Here is an 18,124-nt window from a genome sequence, read left to right on the forward strand (position 1 = left end):
CACTTTAATTATATATTAAATATATCCTCTACTCCCATAGGTCAATTTTATTTTTTTCACGAGTATGATTGACTTATCCGTAAACTATCAACCAGATGTACCAACTCAATTCAATTGAAAGAGAATAATAGTAATATACTCATCTATAGTGGAGTTGCACTTTCTATTTTGATTTGTGATTATAATTTTTTACGTAAATTTGACAGATTTATTAATGAACTGTTTCTTATGTAGTAACAATTTATATTAACAGCAATGTTTCTTATATTGTAACAATTTATATTAACTTAGCAGCAAAAAGGGATTTATCCCAAGAATTTATTATTATAGCGAAATAGAAATAGTATTATTGAATTGGACCAAATTACAAAGAGACAAGGAAAGCCATACCCTCCGTGGAATTGGTATACCAAATTCAAAGGAAAAAGGCTTCCTCGTTTGCAATATTCATTAATATCCAAATCTGAAACATGCGAATAACAATATTCAATTTACTGGTCGCCCCCCATGCCGAAAGTATTCTTCAATGCATCCGCGGTTTTCTGAATGATGTTGCCGCCCTTCTCCTTTCCGGCTTCGGCTGATTCCTTGCCGGATTCAGCCGCTTCCGACGTTCGATCCCTGGTGGCATGAGCTGCTCCGCTGGTCTTATCCTTGGCGTAATCTGTGGTCTCGGAAGCCTTGTCCCTGGTGGCTTGGCCTGCGCCGCTCACCTTGTTTTTGGTGGCTTCTGTAGTTTCACTTGTCTTGTCCCTGGTGGCTTGGCCTGCGCCGGTCACCTTGTCCTTGGCGGCTTCCGTTGTTTCACAGGCCTTGTCCCTGGTGGTTTGGCCTGCGCCGGTCACCTTGTCCTTGGCGGCTTCCGTAGTTTCACCGGCCTTGTCCCAGGTGGCTTGGCCTGCGCCGGTCACCTTGTCCTTGGCGGCTAGCGTAGTTTCACCGGCCTTGTCCCAGGTAGCTTGGCCTGCGCCGGTCACCTTGTCCATGGCAGCTTGCGCGGTCTCAAAAGCCTTGTCTTTGGCGGTGGTGAAGTAGTTTCCAGTGTTATCTTTGGCTCCCTCGGCATTGTCCTTCACAGCGTCGACTCCATGTCCAATCTTCTCCTGCAAAAGCACATGTGGTAAAATGGCGGAATCAGAATTTTATATCCACCAGGCTAAAAAGAGTTTGATGAACAACAAAATAATACATACAAGTTAAAATAAAAAATATGATGCATGTTCACTAAAGTCTAAAAAACTTGTAATCAGCAAGATTTTCAATATCTTTGCTCTGAAACTACTGTGATTCGAAATTTTCGATAACATTTCTTCCATTTCCCGCTAGTATTTTCATTAGATTTTGCTTGATTGCTTTTTTTCTAAGTCGTGAACTCTTCTCTCATGAGTTAAGAAGCTGTGGGCTCATGCTAAACTTGATGTGTATATATATATAAAAACAACCAGGTAGGCTAAAATGTGACTTGGAAGGAAATGCATTCAAGAACTAAAAATGATTCAAGAACAAGAGAGTACCTGAGCCTGACCCTTGGCTTCACCGGCTTTGTAGTTGATCTGATCGTTGGATGCCATTTTCAACTGCGAATTTTTTCCACGAACAAATAATCTCAAGATCTGATCTCGAATGATACGAAGTTATCTTCGCGAAGTACTGAATAATTCACACCGTAAAATGTTTGAATGAACAACCAAGGTTTGGCAAATGGTTTATATAGAGTTCGGGGGAGGTTAGGAAGACGCCAAGTGTCTCATTCTCAAGACACGTGTAGTGCTACGTGCCCATGCAACAACACAAGGCTGGTCAAATTTTTTATTTTTTTATTACGATAGGTTTATTTGTTTGTGTAAAGATCCATAGGGCCACGTACCGACGTATGTTACGTCATTGACTATATATTTTTATTATTTTATTTTTACAGAGATTCGTTGTGGTTTAAATTTTAAAATCATATTTCGCCGGTTGAAATTAAAAAAACTTCAGTTAGAACTTTGGAACTAGCGATTTACATAAATTCTGGAACATCAACACCACCTTATTTTGTTTTAAAAAATGGAGTAGGTTTATCGTGAGATCGTCTCACGAATTTTTATCTGTGAGACGGGTCAACCCTACCGATATTCAAAACAAAAAGTAATACTCATAGCATAAAAAGTAAGATTTTTTCATTGATGATCTAAATAAGAGATCTGTTTCACAAAACACGACTCGTGAGACTTGTCTCATACAAATTTTTGCCTTTAAACTGAGCATACCACAAAAATTAAAGTTAATGCATTTTCGATCCTTTAGTTAATTTAAAAATCGATCTTACTAAAAAATATTTATATGTATATTTTTTTAGTCCAATATTAATCGAATACTAGCATTATTATTAGTTATTATAATATTACCATTACAATTTTTTTTTCCAAATATTTTATTTGGACATAATCGGATAGCTAACAAGATAATGAGAACAGTTGGCGTGATGTCGAATATTTTGTTGTTGCTGGCTAAAATAAGAGTGAACATTTTAGATGTGAAATAAATAATTTATCCTATCGCTATTAGATATAACAGATTGGACAAGACCCTATGCAAGACAATTTTTATAGTAACTAACATGAAGTAACCCACCCCAACACCAACAGAAATTGTACAGATTGAGGACAATGATGATGGGACTAATTGTGAAAGGAAGGATATTTCAAGTAAGATTCAGAAAAATCATCCATCTTCACGGATCATTGGTTAGGTATATGATAAAGTTCAAATAAGAAAGAAAGAAAAAGTGGACTATTGCAAAATGATAATTGGACTGGTCTGTATGAGTTCGACATTTTCACAGGTTAGTCACTCTCGTTTCGTGTCTCAAATTGAACCCAATAATATTATTGATGCACTAAAAGATGAATTCTGGGTAAATGCAATGCATGAAGAATTTGAACAATTTGTGCGCAATGATGCATGGGATTCAGTGCCTCGACCCTTAAATACCAATGTTATTGGAACAAAATGGATTTTTAAAAATAAAACAGATGAATCTTGTAATATTATTCGAAACAAGGCTCGGTTGGTAGCTCAAGGGTAGACGCATGTTGAGGGGGTGGATTTTGATGAAATCTTCGCTCATGTAGCTCGAATTGAGTCAGTCCGACTGTTGCTTACTGTTGGATGCCATATGCGTATCATATTGTATCAAATGGATGTAAAGAGTGCCTTCTTGAATGAAATTCTGAATGAGGAAGCATATGCCAGTCAATCGAAAGGATTTGAAGATCCTTATCACATGCACCATGTCTGCAAGTTGAAGAAGGCTCTATATATGGACTGAAACAGGCTTCACGAGCATGGACAGTAGGATGGCTGATTACTTGATCAACTTGGGCTTCAAACGAGGTGAGGTTGATAAAACCCTCTTTATTCAAAAATTGAAGCATGACATTTTGATTTGCCAAGTTTATGTGGATGACATTATTTTCGGTGCTTCATCTCAAAAACTTGTTGATAACTTTTTTTAGTGCATGTCATCGCAATTCGAAATGAGCATGGTATGAGAGTTGAATTTCTTTCTTGGATTACAGGTAAAACAATTGCATGATGGTATATTTCTATGTCAATTCAAGTATTCTAAGAATTTGGTTAAAATGTTCTCAAATGAAAATTCTAAGCATATGAAAACTCCCATGTGGTCAAGTGAAAAACTGTTTAAAGACGATGTTGCCGATGGTGTTGACAACACCATGTACCGCAACATCATTGGTAGTCTGTTGTACTTAACTGCTACTCGCCTCGATATCATGTTCAGTGTGTGTTTATGTGCTAGGTATCAAGCAAATCCAAAAATATCACACCTAAAAGCCGTGAAACGTATACTTAGATACATTACTGGTATACTTGAATTAAGATTGTGGTACACACAAGACACATACACAAATCTGGTAGGTTTTTCAAATGCTGACTGGGCCGGTGACCTAGATGATAAGAAAAGCACATCGGGTGAGTGCTTTTATCTAGGCAATAACCTTGTATCCACTACAAAAAAAGGCAAAAGACAATGGTTAAAAACCGTTGTCGTAGGTCAAATAAAACTGTTGTTAAAGGCCATGTGGTTAAAGGGTGGGCTCAAAGACAACGGTTTTTAACCTTTGTTGTAGACGTCTAAAGACGACGGTGAAAAACCGTTGTCGTAGGTCTTGTAAAACCGTTGTTAAAGGCCCTGTGGTTAAAGGATGCGTTTAAAGACAACGGTGTAAAACCATTGTCGTACACGTCTAAAGTCGACGGTGAAAAACCGTTGTGGTAGCATTGAAAAATCGTTGTTAAACTAAATATTGCTTTTTTTAGCGACGTTTTTTTTAAACCCGTCGCTAATTAGCGACGATTTTCATATGATTTTTAATTAGCGACGATGTTTGCATATGATTTATGTCGCTAATTAGCAACAATTTTTTAATTTGATTTCCGTCGCTATTATTTTACGTAAAATAAAAAAATACTTTTATAATTTAATAATTATAACAAAAAAATTTAAAATCTTACTAAACTCATAATGTTTATAATCTTAACACTTAGAATTGAAGCAAAATAATTTTTTGGAAGACAGAAAAATTTTGTGGAAGAGAGAAAAACTTATTGTTTGAAGATATGACCAAGGACGCGGATATTTATACACAATTTACGACGGTTTTTGTTTAAACCGTCGCTATTAGCGACGGTTGTGGCTCAAACTGTTGCTAGTAGCGACGGATTTTATTAAACTGTTGCTATTAGCGACAGTTTTATTCAACTGTCGCAAGTTTTAAATTAACTGTCGCTAATTTAAAATTGCGACGATGTTTATTTGAAACCGTCACAACATATAGCGACTGTTTTGTTTTAAACCGTCGCTATATTTGCCGATTTTTTAAAAAAAATTTAGAACAAGGACAACGATTTTTCAAATACCGGTGTCGTTAACCAAACAAAACATTAAAAAACGACAACGTTTTAAAAAACCGTTGTCGTAGTTCTACAAAAACCAGCTGAAAGACAACAGTTACACAAACCGTTTTCTTTGACCCTTGACAGACACTCACATAGACAACGGTTTTTGTTGAAACCGTTGTTAAAAGAAAAAACACAACGGTTTTAATAAAAACCGTTGTCTTTGATGTGTTGTTGAATTTGTATTTTCTTGTAGTGATCATGGTCTAGTAAAAAAACAAAATTGTGTATCCTTATCAACTGCTGAATCTGAATATGTGGCAGCTGCTAGTTGCTGCTCACAACTTGTGTGGATGAATCAAATGATAGAGGATTATGATTTTCATAGTGATGCAATGATTGTATATTGTGACAATTTGAGTGCTATAGACATTTCCAAGAATCTTGTTCAACACTCTCGAACAAAACACATAGACATAAGACAGTATTTCATTCGAGATTTTGTTGAAAAAGGCCTAATTCGACTAAATTTGTTAGGACTAAAAACCAACTTGCGGATATATTCACGAAACCTTTGCTCTTTGAGAGATTCTCCAATTTACGGAAATCTCTGAGTATGTGCGTACAATAATCATATATTCGTGTTGTCATTGGTGTTGACAACACCGGTGGCAACACCATTTATGCATGACCACTTTTAGGATAATAGACATACGGCATATTCATAGTCATCCTATTTTATTGTTTTATGGGTACTACGGTGGCAGTCTCCTAAGTGTGCATCCTGACTGAGTCAAATCTTCCAATCAAGTTGTGTAAATATTTTTTTTATCAACCTCAATCTCAATCATCAAACAAGTATGGAATTTCAAGAATTTCTTGAATATGTCCAATACAGAAAAAAGTGATTTGAGGAACTTGAGTCTATTTATGGTGAAAACCAGAAAAAAAAAATTTAATTGTCTCAGTTTAGAAGAAAATGAAAAAAACTACCTGGAGGAGTCCCTTGAAGATCGTTCCTTTAGTGTGGGAGCTACCATGTCTTAGTCAAATCATTTTCATGAAAGGATTGTCTCACAACCTGCGGTTTGCACTAGGGTGTTGCCAACACCAAGTGCCAATACAGTATATTCTACACATTGCCTGATATTTTGATCTTTCATCTTATCCGAGGCATAATTAGAACATGGATATTTATTAATTGTTGCATGAATCCATCGTAAACAGCGGGTTATCGGTGTCTGATATATAACAGTTGATGAAAACTTGATTACCCATTTCTTTAAAGGTAAGTGACTTCTTGTGTCCATGGGGTGTAATCGTTGTGGGTTTTAATTGGATAACTCTATGGAAATGTTGTTACACAGGTTTGAATCCTAGTTACCGTTTGATTTAGGGGTAAAATTGTGATTAGAGTTGCGGGAAAATTTTTGAAATGTTACCGTTGGGGCTGGGAAGGGTTGTTCTGAAATTGCTTAGATTACGTTTTTCTTTATCGTTACTATGCGACGTTTCTTGAACGAAATTTCACCGTTGGAGGAAGAGCATCATATTCATCTTTATCAATTGAACCCATGAAATTACTCTTGCATATTCTCTCTGATTACTCAAAATTGTTCCTTACCCTCGTTCTCTCTCTTTCACTGTGTAACTATTGAATTCTCACGTATTCCGCTCTCACTCGTTACAGATGGATGACAATGGAAATTGACCTGTTGGACATTCAAAGCGAAATGGCGGCAAGCCCTGGTGTTCGGTCTTCTGAGGCAACACCATCAACAACACCACCTGCAGAGTCTCCGAACGATAATCCATTACAGATGGTTGTGGCCACTCCAGAGTCCATCTCACTGGAGAAAATTGCTCCCAGTGAGCCGGGAAATCCTTATGACATTGAAAATCCTCCAGATTCCGAGGCTTATTGGTGGGCATTTCTCCCACAACAGCAAACTATACTAAGACGCTCAAAGCGGCAAGCAGGGTATAACCCAGATTTCTCATATGCGAAGAAACCTCGCACTGCCGCATTTATTCTGGACCCAGATTTTTCTTCAAGGGATGATTCTGATGATGAAGATTTTGAGTTGGTCGCAAGACCACGTGCCTCGGGTGCTGCAAAGAAAATTCCTACAACTCCCTCTGCATCATCCACTCCAAACTTGCCTGAGCCCCAGGAGGCCTCGAGTGAGCCCACTTTCTCCTCTGAAAACGAACAATCGCTAGCTGATTTTCTTAACATCCTGCGAAAAACAAAAAAAAGGGACATGAATCGATGCAAAAAGATAGTGAAGCCCAACATGAGTCATCCGAAAAGGTTCCATCAGAATCTGAGTCTATGTCTGAAGCAGAAAGATCTGATGCTAGCTCAGAAAGAGCAGCTGAGTCTGGGGCAGATGCTGAAGGTATTGAGACCGGTGTTGAGCCAGGTGTTGGCAACACCGACTCTGAGGACTACGATCTAGGCACCTCTTTCTCAACTAAATTTTATTCTGAATCTGCTGTGGGCCAATGGTTCCTGTATGTTCATCGAGAGTTCGTCGAACAGCGTAACATTGATTTTGAGGCATATGGGAAATAAAACCTCACCACCATCTTCCACACCCGCAGGTTGAGTTCGTCAGTGAACTCAGTTATGCCCTATGCAAGGCGTTCGGTTCTGGATTTCTATTGTAATCTAACCTTCAGTGTTAGTGATGGGAGGTATGCAAAGTTTGGACGCGTCTTTGTACCCGATGCTGTCTATGACTTCTCACCATACGCCATTAATGAATTCTACAACACCCCTAAAGATGAAGACTTAGATGAACTCTCGAGTATTGACTCTATCACCTCTGTACTCACCGGGGGTCTCATCACGGTGTTCCCTAGCCTTCTTAAGCAGCTGGCAACAGCAAACACGACCTCTTTCTATTCGGTACAGCAAAAGACCGCCATCCAAAATTGGACACCGTCAACCAACTCTATAGTGGTCACCAAAACACAAGCCATCACTCTGTTTCCATATTGGAACTAGTCGACCATTCAACTTTGGTCAGTTGGTGTTCAACACCATTCTACAATTTGCAGAGGGAGGGTTGAAGTCCACGAAACTCCCCTTTCCTTCCCTGATATATGGCCTCCTGGAATCACAAGGGTTTGTCAAAGACTCTGATGATCAGTTGATAGAAATAGACGATTCACTGAAGATTGCCCCGGCATACTTCAAAGGGAATCGGATAGTGGATCTTCCCTGGTCTGCTACTAGTGTTGCCCCAGATGTTGGAAACACTGCCTCCTCATCCTCCTCCATTCCTGAAAGATTTATTTTACTAACTACTGCCGAGATCCACGCACAAATTGAGTTTGAGCTCCAGCAAATTAAACAGGCAAAGGATGTCATCGCTCATCATGAAAATCAAATTGCTGACTATCGCCTACTTCTCGAAGTTGGTGTACATTCTGCTCAAAAAAAGGGAGATAAACAGCCAAAAATGGGACATGAGGGTGTTGGTACCTCAACTGGAGATGCTGGTGCCAGTACCTCACCTCAAGTAGATGATACTGATGACCCAGTTGACTAGGCCCATGCATTTATTACTTATGTTTCCTTTTCCTTGTTTTCTGCTTTTTAGTATTTCCTCTGGTCTTGTTGTTTAGTTTATGTGCTCTTATGTTTCTTATTCAAATGATGAAGTAATGGACTCCTATTTTCTTTGTCTTCATTTGACTTGTCTCGATGTCTGGTGTTGTGAGACAGTGTTGACAACCCCAGCATAAACTAACATGTTCTATTCAGGGGGAGATGCATTTTAAAACTCAGCGGGAGCTAAACTGACTACAAGCTTGTCTGTTATCATTTTTGGGAAGTTTTTGTCCAGAAATGCAAAAAGGAGGAGATTGAAAGGAATATTTTATTCCTATTTAATCTATATTTCATATAAAATAAAATATTATAATTTTGCATTTCTAGACTAATTTAAATTGATTATATGAGAAGACTTATTCTTAGATAAATCTTTTATTCTTGGGATTTATTCCACACATGTCAATTTAGGAACTTATATGATATATCTAAGATATAATATCTTAGTCACTACAAGAAAAATGCCATACGACAACGGTTTTTAACCGTTGTCGTAGCCATTTTAAAACTGTTGTTAAAGCCAATGTTGTTAAATGGTCCGCTCAAAGACAACGGTTTTGCAGTGGTGTCGTAGCTACAATTTGCGACGGTTTTAAAAACCGTCGCAAATGAGAAACCGTTGTCGTAGCTAAAATTTGCGACGGTTTTAACAACCGTCGCAACAGATATTTGCGACGGACAGTGTATATAAACCGTCGCTAATTAGCGACTGTTCTTTAAGCCGTCGCTAAATTTACCGTCGCTAAATGTAGCGACGGTATTAATGTGCAAAATCGTCTCTAATTGGTGACGGTTTATAAATTCTGTCGCTAATTTTTTAGGTAAAATAAAAAAAAATTTAAGAATTTAATAAATCTGTGTTTTGAATTGGTACAATCGTGTAAGAGATAAAAAAATTTAAGTGTCGTGAAGTGATAAAATCGTGTAAGAGATAAAAATTTTAATTGTTTTGAAGTGGTAAAAAAATCGTGTAAGAGATAAAAATTTTAAGTGTTGTGAAGTTGTAAAATCGTGTAAGTGAGAAAATTTTAAGTGTTGTGAAGTGAATTGAAGAAAATGAAGCGAATTTGAAGGTATTTATAGAGAGTGCTGGAAGAAAATGGAAGGAAGTTTAGGCGGGATCGAATTTTTGAATTTGCGACGTTTGGTTAATGACCGTCGCTAATGTTAGCAACGGTTTAAGCTAAACCGTCGTTAACTTTAGCGACAGTGTTCTTAAAACTGTCGCTAATATCAAATTAGCGACTGTTGTAAATGACACTGTTGCTAACTTTAGCGACAGTTCAAATATAACTGTCGCTAATTTCAAATTAACGACGGGTTAAATCTAACCGTCGCTAATTTGAAGTGAATGGATGAAAAAGGAGGGAAGTTTAGGCGGGATCAAGTTTTTGAATTTGCGACGGTTATATTCAAACAGTCGCAAATATTAGCAACAGTTTGAATTAAACCGTCGCTAAATAACGTTGTCTTTTACTATCAACCCACGCTAATCGACAACGGTTTTCTAAAACCGTTGTCGATTGTCCAAAAAAACACGCTAATAGACAACGGTTCATGAAACCGTTGTCATAAACGTTCAAAGACAACGGTTTTACAGAACCGTTGTTATTGACCCTAAAAACCGTTGTCTTTGACCCCCAAAAGACAACGGTTTTATAAAAACCGTTGTCTTTTGCTTAAAAAATTATCTACGACAACGGTTTTAGTTAAAACCGTTGTTAAAAGTTTTTTGACAACGGTTTTAACTAAAACCGTTGTCGTATGTGTGTTGTTGATTCTTAATTTTCTTGTAGTGAGTCTAAAATAGAGTTCTATTCCCGTTGTTAAAAGTTTTTTGACAACGGTTTTAACTAAAACCGTTGTCGTATGTGTGTTGTTGATTCTTAATTTTCTTGTAGTGAGTCTAAAATAGAGTTCTATTCCTAATAAACTCTTGATTTTCCTTGTTTGTAGGATTTGAGTATCTATGGAAAGATTTTGAGGAAAGAGAAAAAGATCTATATAGAGGAAATAACGAGAGAGAAGTGGAAAATAGTTTTTTCTTGAAAATAACAAAGATGCTGCTGGATTCAAAGATTGAATATTTTTGGTGTGAATGCTTTGTGTGATTGATTCACATACTTTCAGTGTTGCAGATTGGTATTGCCAAAATTCGAAAAACAACACTGACGCAGAGTGTTGATCGAAGAGTGATTTCGGTTGTTTTAAGCAATATGTGATGTGTTTGTGTATCTAGATTTGATTTGTGTTGTTGATTCATATTTTAATTCCTTGGAATGTCAATGAATTTAGTTTTGTTAATCTCACTATTATTCTTTTGTTAAAACGATTTACATGTACCTTAAAAGAAACGATTTACATATTTTTCTAGTGAATTTTATTGCCATGAGGCATTGCACAAATATGTGCACTTGTGCATAATTTAAATAACCAATTTTCATTTGTTCAAGTTATATTTGTTTGTCAATAGTTAATTTCCGCTGTATGTTGTGCGCTGGTGTTGACAACAGCCTAATACAACACCAAATTTTGATATACTCGTTTTAATTATTTCCAGTAAGTTTACAAGGAACAAAACCCTTTCATTATCTTTGATTTGCTCCCTAATCAAGCGACAGCGGACAGAGACAGTAAATCTGGATATGTTTAGCAAGCTCATGAAGAAGAGGATTCGTCGCAATTGGAAGGGCTATATTATTGTCACAATGCAAATTAGTCTGTTTAAACGTATCTCCCACATCACCCGAGAGACCCGAAAACCAAACTTCACCAGTGGTAGAGCCTTGATCTTTGACGATTTTTCCCCATAATTCACCTGGATTCACAGATACTTATCCAATTTCTTCACAGTATCAGTATACCAGTGCGAGCAGTTGATTTTTGGCTTCTTGTGTGAGCTGTTCGAGGGACTACATTCATGGAAAAAATCAATTTTAACGATCCATTGTACATTCAATCCAGGTATGCACTTAATCAGTGGTCAATTGATATGGTGTCTGGAGCAAGGACAATGTTAGCAAGAACAAAATTCCATTTATTGATGGAACTTTGAAGAGGCAAGCATTTTCCTTGGTGGGAATGAGTCGATGCATTAGCGTTATCTTGGCTACTGAACACTGTGTCAAGAGACATCTTTGGGACTCAGCTTGACCAATTAGTCGAGCTGTTAGAATTGATAAATTATAGGATTTTTCAAGAGTAAGTGTACAACCCAACAAATGCGCACACATATTTTTTGGTTTTAAGCCATCCCTTCCACTCAAATTTTGGGGAGATTGTGGCACTGGTATCATGCCATGCGCTAGGAATAATGAGTCAAATGAACATATTTTTTGTATTGAAAAATCTGATGACATAGCTTCTACCTCTAGTGAATTTATAAATGTCTAATTGATGTCAACTGGTAAAACGCAAGAACAAAAAACTTGTGGCAAACCAAAATGCTAACTTTCTATCCAACAACTAGTAACATATCATTGCGTTAGATAAAAAATTTTCCAAGAACTTAAAACAAAATAGAAATAGTATTAGTTAATAAGACCATATTACTAAGACACAAGAAAGCCACACCCACAAATTGGCACACCAAATTCAAAGGAAAAGGCTTCCTCATTTACAATGTTCATTTAACATCCAAATGAAACATATGACCCCAGACATACCAAAACGAAAACAAAAACAAAAGCAAATAACAATATTCAATATTGGAATTCAATATTCAATTTATTGGTCGGCTTTCTGGTCGGCCCCCGCGCCGAAAGTATTCTTCAGTGCATCCGCGGTTTTCTGGATGATGTTGCCTCCCTTCTCCTTGCCGGATTCAGCTGATTCCTTGCCGGATTCCGCCGCTCCCGACGCATGATCCTTAGTGGTGTGAGCTGCACAGCTGGTCTTATCCTTGGCGGCATCTGTAGTCTCAGAAGCCTTGTCCCTGGTGGTGTGGCCTGCGCCGGTCACCTTGTCCTTAGCGGCTTCCGTAGTTTCACCGGCCTTGTCCTTGGTGGTGTGGCCTGCGCCGGTCACCTTGTCCTTGGCGGCTTCGGTAGTTTCACCGGCCTTGTTCCAGGTGGCTTGGCCAGCGCCGGTCACCTTGTCCTTGCCGACTAGGGCGGTTTCACCAGCTTTGTCTTTGGCGGAGGTGAAGAAGTTTCCAGTGTTATCTTTGGCTCCCTCGGTATGGTCCTTCACAGCGTCGACTCCATGTCCAACCTTCTCCTGTAAAAAAAAAAAACATGTCGAGTTCAAATCGACTTCTGTCAGCTGCCATCGGAAGCAAATGCATTCAAGAACTACAAATGATCAAGAACAAAAGAGTACCTGAGTCTGACCCTTGGCTTCACCGGCTTTGTAGTTGATCTGATCGTTGGATGCCATTTTCAACTGTGAAGATTTCGTCGCGGACAAATTATCTCAAGCTCGTAATTCTAATTACCAATTTCGCAAGATATTCGAATGATGAATCCAAAAGTCAGGCAAATGGTTTATATATAGTATGGGGGAGAGTAGGAAGATGCCAAGTGTCTGATTTCAAAGACGCGTGTAAATGCTTACGTGCCCATGCTACATCAGAGACTCCTTAAATTAAAAAACCTTTTCTTAAAAAAAATTTAAATATTTTAGAAAACTTATTTCATGAATTTTCAATTTTAATTCTTAGGTTCGTTTTGTTTGCGTGAAGGTCTATAGGGCCACGTATGTATGTAACTTTAAAGTAAATTCTATTGTTTTTCAAATTTTAGATTTTATAGAGATTCGTTGTGATTGATATGGAAATTCATATTTTGTCAATTGAAATTATATAAAAAAATTCATTGGAAGTAACGAGATGGCAAGATTTGTTTATATTATCTTCAAAATGTTTAATTTTCACACAAAACATTGGGCCTTTGATCTTCTCATGGGGCAGTGTCCCACAAGATAAGGTGAAATCTTCCCTCAACTATTGCAGCAGTAAGAATGTATGCATGTGTGACAGATGAAAATAGCAAGAAACTCCCAAACAGAGATCAATATTGTAAAACGTTAAATGATGAAGCTGCTGGAAAGATTGTTTGAATATTTAAATGTAATAATAACTGGTAGCTTCGAAATGTTAGGTTAATGTAATAAATAAATAAATAATAATAATAAATTATAAAGTGATCTAGAAAGTGGCCTTTTCATTATCAGGACAGTTTCTTCTATCGATAGCCCTCCAAATTAAATTTGTTTTGATTTGCAAATAGTTGAACAACTGGCCGTGTCTGTTGTACACGTACTATTTCAAATCAAGTACATCGAAGGGATTTTTTCATAATTAATTTTTTTTTTAAATGGAATTTCAAAATACTGGTAGAGTTTTTCGCAAAATTATCGTAAAATTCTGTTACCAATGACGGATGTATAATATTTTGTATCGAAATCTGCTCATAGTAGCGGACGTTGCGAAAAGCTGCAACGCTTCCCCCGAGATGTTGTTGAAGTTTGATAGGATCGATTCGGGGGATAATCATTGAGCTACAATAGCTCGGATCTTGAAATATTGAACACCGATGAATTAAATAAAGTTTGATTTGTAAACCAAGCAGAAGAAACTCGAAATAATCATTCGTAGAAACCGATTAAACTTTTGTAAATCATTTAAAAGATATGCAAGTTGAATGAGTAAAAGTATTTTGATTGAAACATTTTATTAAACACTTAATATTCAATATTTTGATATTTGAAGAATACATAAAATGTTTCAACAAAGCATCTTTAAAACGATGGAAATGATAAATAAATGCTAATAAACAAATAGACACGAATTTGTTTATGGTTGTTCAGAGATTAACAACTCATAAACCCGATCCAGAAAGACAACACCCAATTACAACTCCAAGCACTCAAGGTTTCAGGCAGCATCTCACAATCATAATATTGTTTAACGTCTCAAATGAAAAAACTACAAACACATTGTTTTACTTCTTTGTTTGAAGACTCGCTCAGCTAATCCTTGAAGTTCAACTCTCTTGTATATTTGTGATTAATTGTGTGTGTGAGATTTATCGTTTACAGTGTACATCTTAAATGTATCGTCACACAAGAGCTTGTGCTCTCAACTAGCAGATTTCTTTATGCTAATTGTCAATGCTTTGAATCCCCTTCCAAAAAAGCATTTGTTTGATCTTCAAGATGTTGTATTTATAGGCCTCACCAATGATATAAACGTTAGATACAAGAATATGATATTTTAGAAAGTTTCTGTATTGTTTCTGAAATTGCAATGGTCAAATTCGTCTTATTGGACATTTACCAGAGCCTAAATTGGTCATTCATTTTTGCTCCTGGTCAACCGGTTCAGTTTGGTCAACTGGTTCAATTTTGCGCAACTGGTTCAGTTTTGGTCTGCTCAACTGGATTAGTTCTAGTCCGGTCAACTGGTTCAGTTATACTACACTGGTAAATTGAACCTCCTCAACTGAACTTGCTCAACTGAAACTGCTCAATTGAAATTGGTCAACTGCTCAACTGAACCAAACTGATGAGTTATGGTGAAATCAGTCTTGCTGATTTCAGCCTATGCAAAACAAGTAGATTCATCATCATTTATCAACATTTTACACTCCGATTCAGACTTTGACTTTTCAATATGATTTGTAGATCACCGTCTTAGCTTCGTAAGGCATACTGGATCGTTTCATTTAAATAATCGAGCTGATCAAACTGACCAAAATACCGCAACTGCTCATGCCTAACTGATTGTTGTTTTCGTGCTATCGGTTTGGTCTCAACTATCGGTTTGGCCTAGATAAAATCCGATTTAGCTCAATTGACATGAAATATGAATTGTGCCAAATTGAATTTTCTATTCGTTGTCTTGGTGTCTGATCATTTGGATTATGGAGCTGTGAGATATTATCAAAATAACGAAGCTTGCCAGATTTTCAGTTTGGATAAATTCGAGTTTCAGCTTCCATCTTGAGTTAAAAACTTCACACTTGTGTAAATATATAAGAAACAAAATAAAAAGTTTTGTTATCATCAAAATCAAGATTATTAGAGTTTCTAAACCCAAAAACGCTGTTGCATGCGAATTTCCACGATTATAGACTTTCTGCGATTCACGGATTGACTTAAATTTGAAATTTCGAACCAAATTCATTATGTAGACTGAGCTTCTTTTCACATTTTATCTCAGATTTCATCAACTCTTCTAAAATTTTAAACGCACGATTTCATTTTTCAATTTCTCCAATCAGTTTGATGGATACAATCGGGGTTTTCTTATATTTGGATGGTGATATTATTGTCCAAACAGATAGGTCGAATATAGCATCTCACATGTGAGACCAATTCTATTATAACGATCTATTAGTTTGTTGGAGTTTGTTCAAGTTATGAGTACGAAATTAAATATCGATCCAATGAAGTTTACTATCAAATTGTCAACGAAATATGCGTTCATGGAAAAATCATCTTGAAATGAAGTACATGTCAACATTGTTTATGAAGAATTTTTAGAGTTTATAATGCAATATCAATATATATGTTGAATTTTTAGAGTTTGTAATGCAATATATATATATATATATATATATATATGTTGAATTTGTATGTGGAAACAGAGCAAATTAACCATGATGTCAGGGGCATGAAACCGAATTATACATTCTACAACTCTTCGAAGGTGGTTTCCATAACTAACAGGGTACTTCTTCGTACGGGGGTTTCATAAGCCGCAATAATATATTGTGCATGTTACTAAAGAATTAAACAATATACATTTGGAGCATTCGGGTGTGAAATTCCTGATTCTATTGGTGTACCTTCTAATTTGCGATCCAACTATTGTAATTCAGACAAAGTAGAGCTATCTGTAAATATGCTTTTTAAGGATAAGAATGATTTGATTGCATATGTGAAAGATTACTTCATTAGAGTTGTTAGACTTGAGTATACTGTTGCTGAGAGCACGCGTACTTTGTGGAAATTATGGTGGAAAAACTCATAATCTATTGTCAGGTGTCAATGTGGTCTTCAAACTTCTTTGAAGTTTGATACGAGTTATTGGAAATCAACAAAATATGGTGGGTCACATACATGTATCTCTACAAATGTCGGTATAGATCATCGCAACTTGATCCTAAGAGAAACTAAAGCGTTGTCATAAACACCTGTGAATCAATTCATTCAATCCAAATTTAATCGTGCAATCAATATGACCTGACGAGTACGATTTAATAATGATGTTAAAAGGTTCTCGCCATAGATAACAATCCACAAGAAAAGTGCCACTAAAGTTGAGGCTACCTGTCCACACCCGACATCGAGACACGAATAATTTAGTTTCACTAATAAAGATCAAAAGTGGGTTTATTTCGGCTATAAGACGCCTTAATTCACGGAGAGCATGTCGGTTCCCAAGCCTTCATGCATTCCAAGCCAAGCAACTCATTGAGATTGGCAGGGAAATACCTTCGCTAATAAGGCGGGCTTTCATGACCAAAATTGGTGGGTTGTGTGGCTCCTTTGATACTTACTCGAGTTGATATTTTGTACGACGATCTCACGGATCTTTATTCGTAAAATAGATCAACCTCGCCCATATATATCTGAAACAAAGTTTTTTCCAAAATAGAAAATTTCCCGCCTAAATTAGTACTAAAAAAATATAATATTTAATTAATTTATTTAGTTTTTCTTTATAAAATTGGTTGAGCATTAAAAGTTATCACTTAAACAAGGTTTTCAAATGGACATTAAATTATCATTTAGCAATTATAAATGTTTGACCCCAAATACATGTTAGTTCGAGATTACCTTAATTTGAAAGAGTTAATGCATAGTAGTTTTCTTCCAAAATCATATGTATATTGTAATGGCCTTATTAAAATAAAAATAAGAGAGCTCAAGAAAATTAAAAGAGAAAGATTCAAAAAAGTTTCAAATATACATTAAATTACCCTCAATAAACATGCGTATTACTTTCAATAATCAGAAATGTTTGACAACCAATGCATGCAATTCGAGATTTACATAATTTGAAATAGTTAATGCATGGTGTAATTCTATCAAAAGCAGCCGCTGTATAATTTTTGTCTCTTGCGATGCCTTATTTGAATTTTAAATTATAAATAATATAGTGTTGCATATTATATTGCAAATCAATTTTATTCTATTATCCTACTGTTGGAAACCTAATTTCGGAGTTTGACAAACTGTGCGTGAACAGGATGAACAACTAATCAAGAAGACTTAGTGTAACTGAACTAAAACAAATCGTAAAATGACAGTTGCCCGAACTGAAGATTAGTGCGCATTTAAGGCAACTGAACTGAGCTAACTAAACTACGTAGTCAACTGAATGATCAGTTGGAACTGATCAGTTAAACTACATTCAGTTGAGAGCAATCAGTTAATCCTATCGGCTTTGTCAACTGATAAATCAGTTTGACATGTCATCAGTTAAGGAACGTAGCTATCAACCGACAATTTTACAATAGCAGACTGAAACACATAGTGGGAACTCCGCTTATCAGAAAAGCTACATTGTACGATTGTCAGAAGAATGTTGACGTGGCTATACAACGGATATAAAGATTCAAATGGATTTATCGTTATCTTTGTAAGCAA

At 36.5% G+C, this 18,124-nt stretch overlaps 2 protein-coding genes across 2 annotated transcripts; both read right to left on the bottom strand.

Moving 5' to 3' along the window:
- Positions 1–304: 304 nt before the first annotated feature.
- LOC142529633 (uncharacterized) lies at positions 305–1,665 on the bottom strand. Its single transcript, XM_075635209.1, has 2 exons — positions 1,515–1,665; positions 305–1,103 (listed from the first exon to the last, which is right to left on the bottom strand). The coding sequence occupies exons 1-2, from the start codon at positions 1,569–1,571 to the stop codon at positions 492–494; spliced, it is 669 nt and encodes a 222-aa protein (XP_075491324.1). The 5' UTR covers positions 1,572–1,665; the 3' UTR covers positions 305–491.
- Positions 1,666–12,035: 10,370 nt separating this feature from the next.
- LOC142529634 (uncharacterized) lies at positions 12,036–13,006 on the bottom strand. The gene is made up of 2 exons (XM_075635210.1): positions 12,848–13,006; positions 12,036–12,745 (listed from the first exon to the last, which is right to left on the bottom strand). Exons 1-2 carry the CDS (start codon positions 12,902–12,904, stop codon positions 12,254–12,256), a joined length of 549 nt encoding a protein of 182 aa, XP_075491325.1. The 5' UTR covers positions 12,905–13,006; the 3' UTR covers positions 12,036–12,253.
- Positions 13,007–18,124: the final 5,118 nt, after the last annotated feature.

The sequence above is a fragment of the Primulina tabacum genome, chromosome 16 (assembly GCF_025594145.1).
Source record: "Primulina tabacum isolate GXHZ01 chromosome 16, ASM2559414v2, whole genome shotgun sequence".
NCBI classification, from domain to species: domain Eukaryota; kingdom Viridiplantae; phylum Streptophyta; class Magnoliopsida; order Lamiales; family Gesneriaceae; genus Primulina; species Primulina tabacum.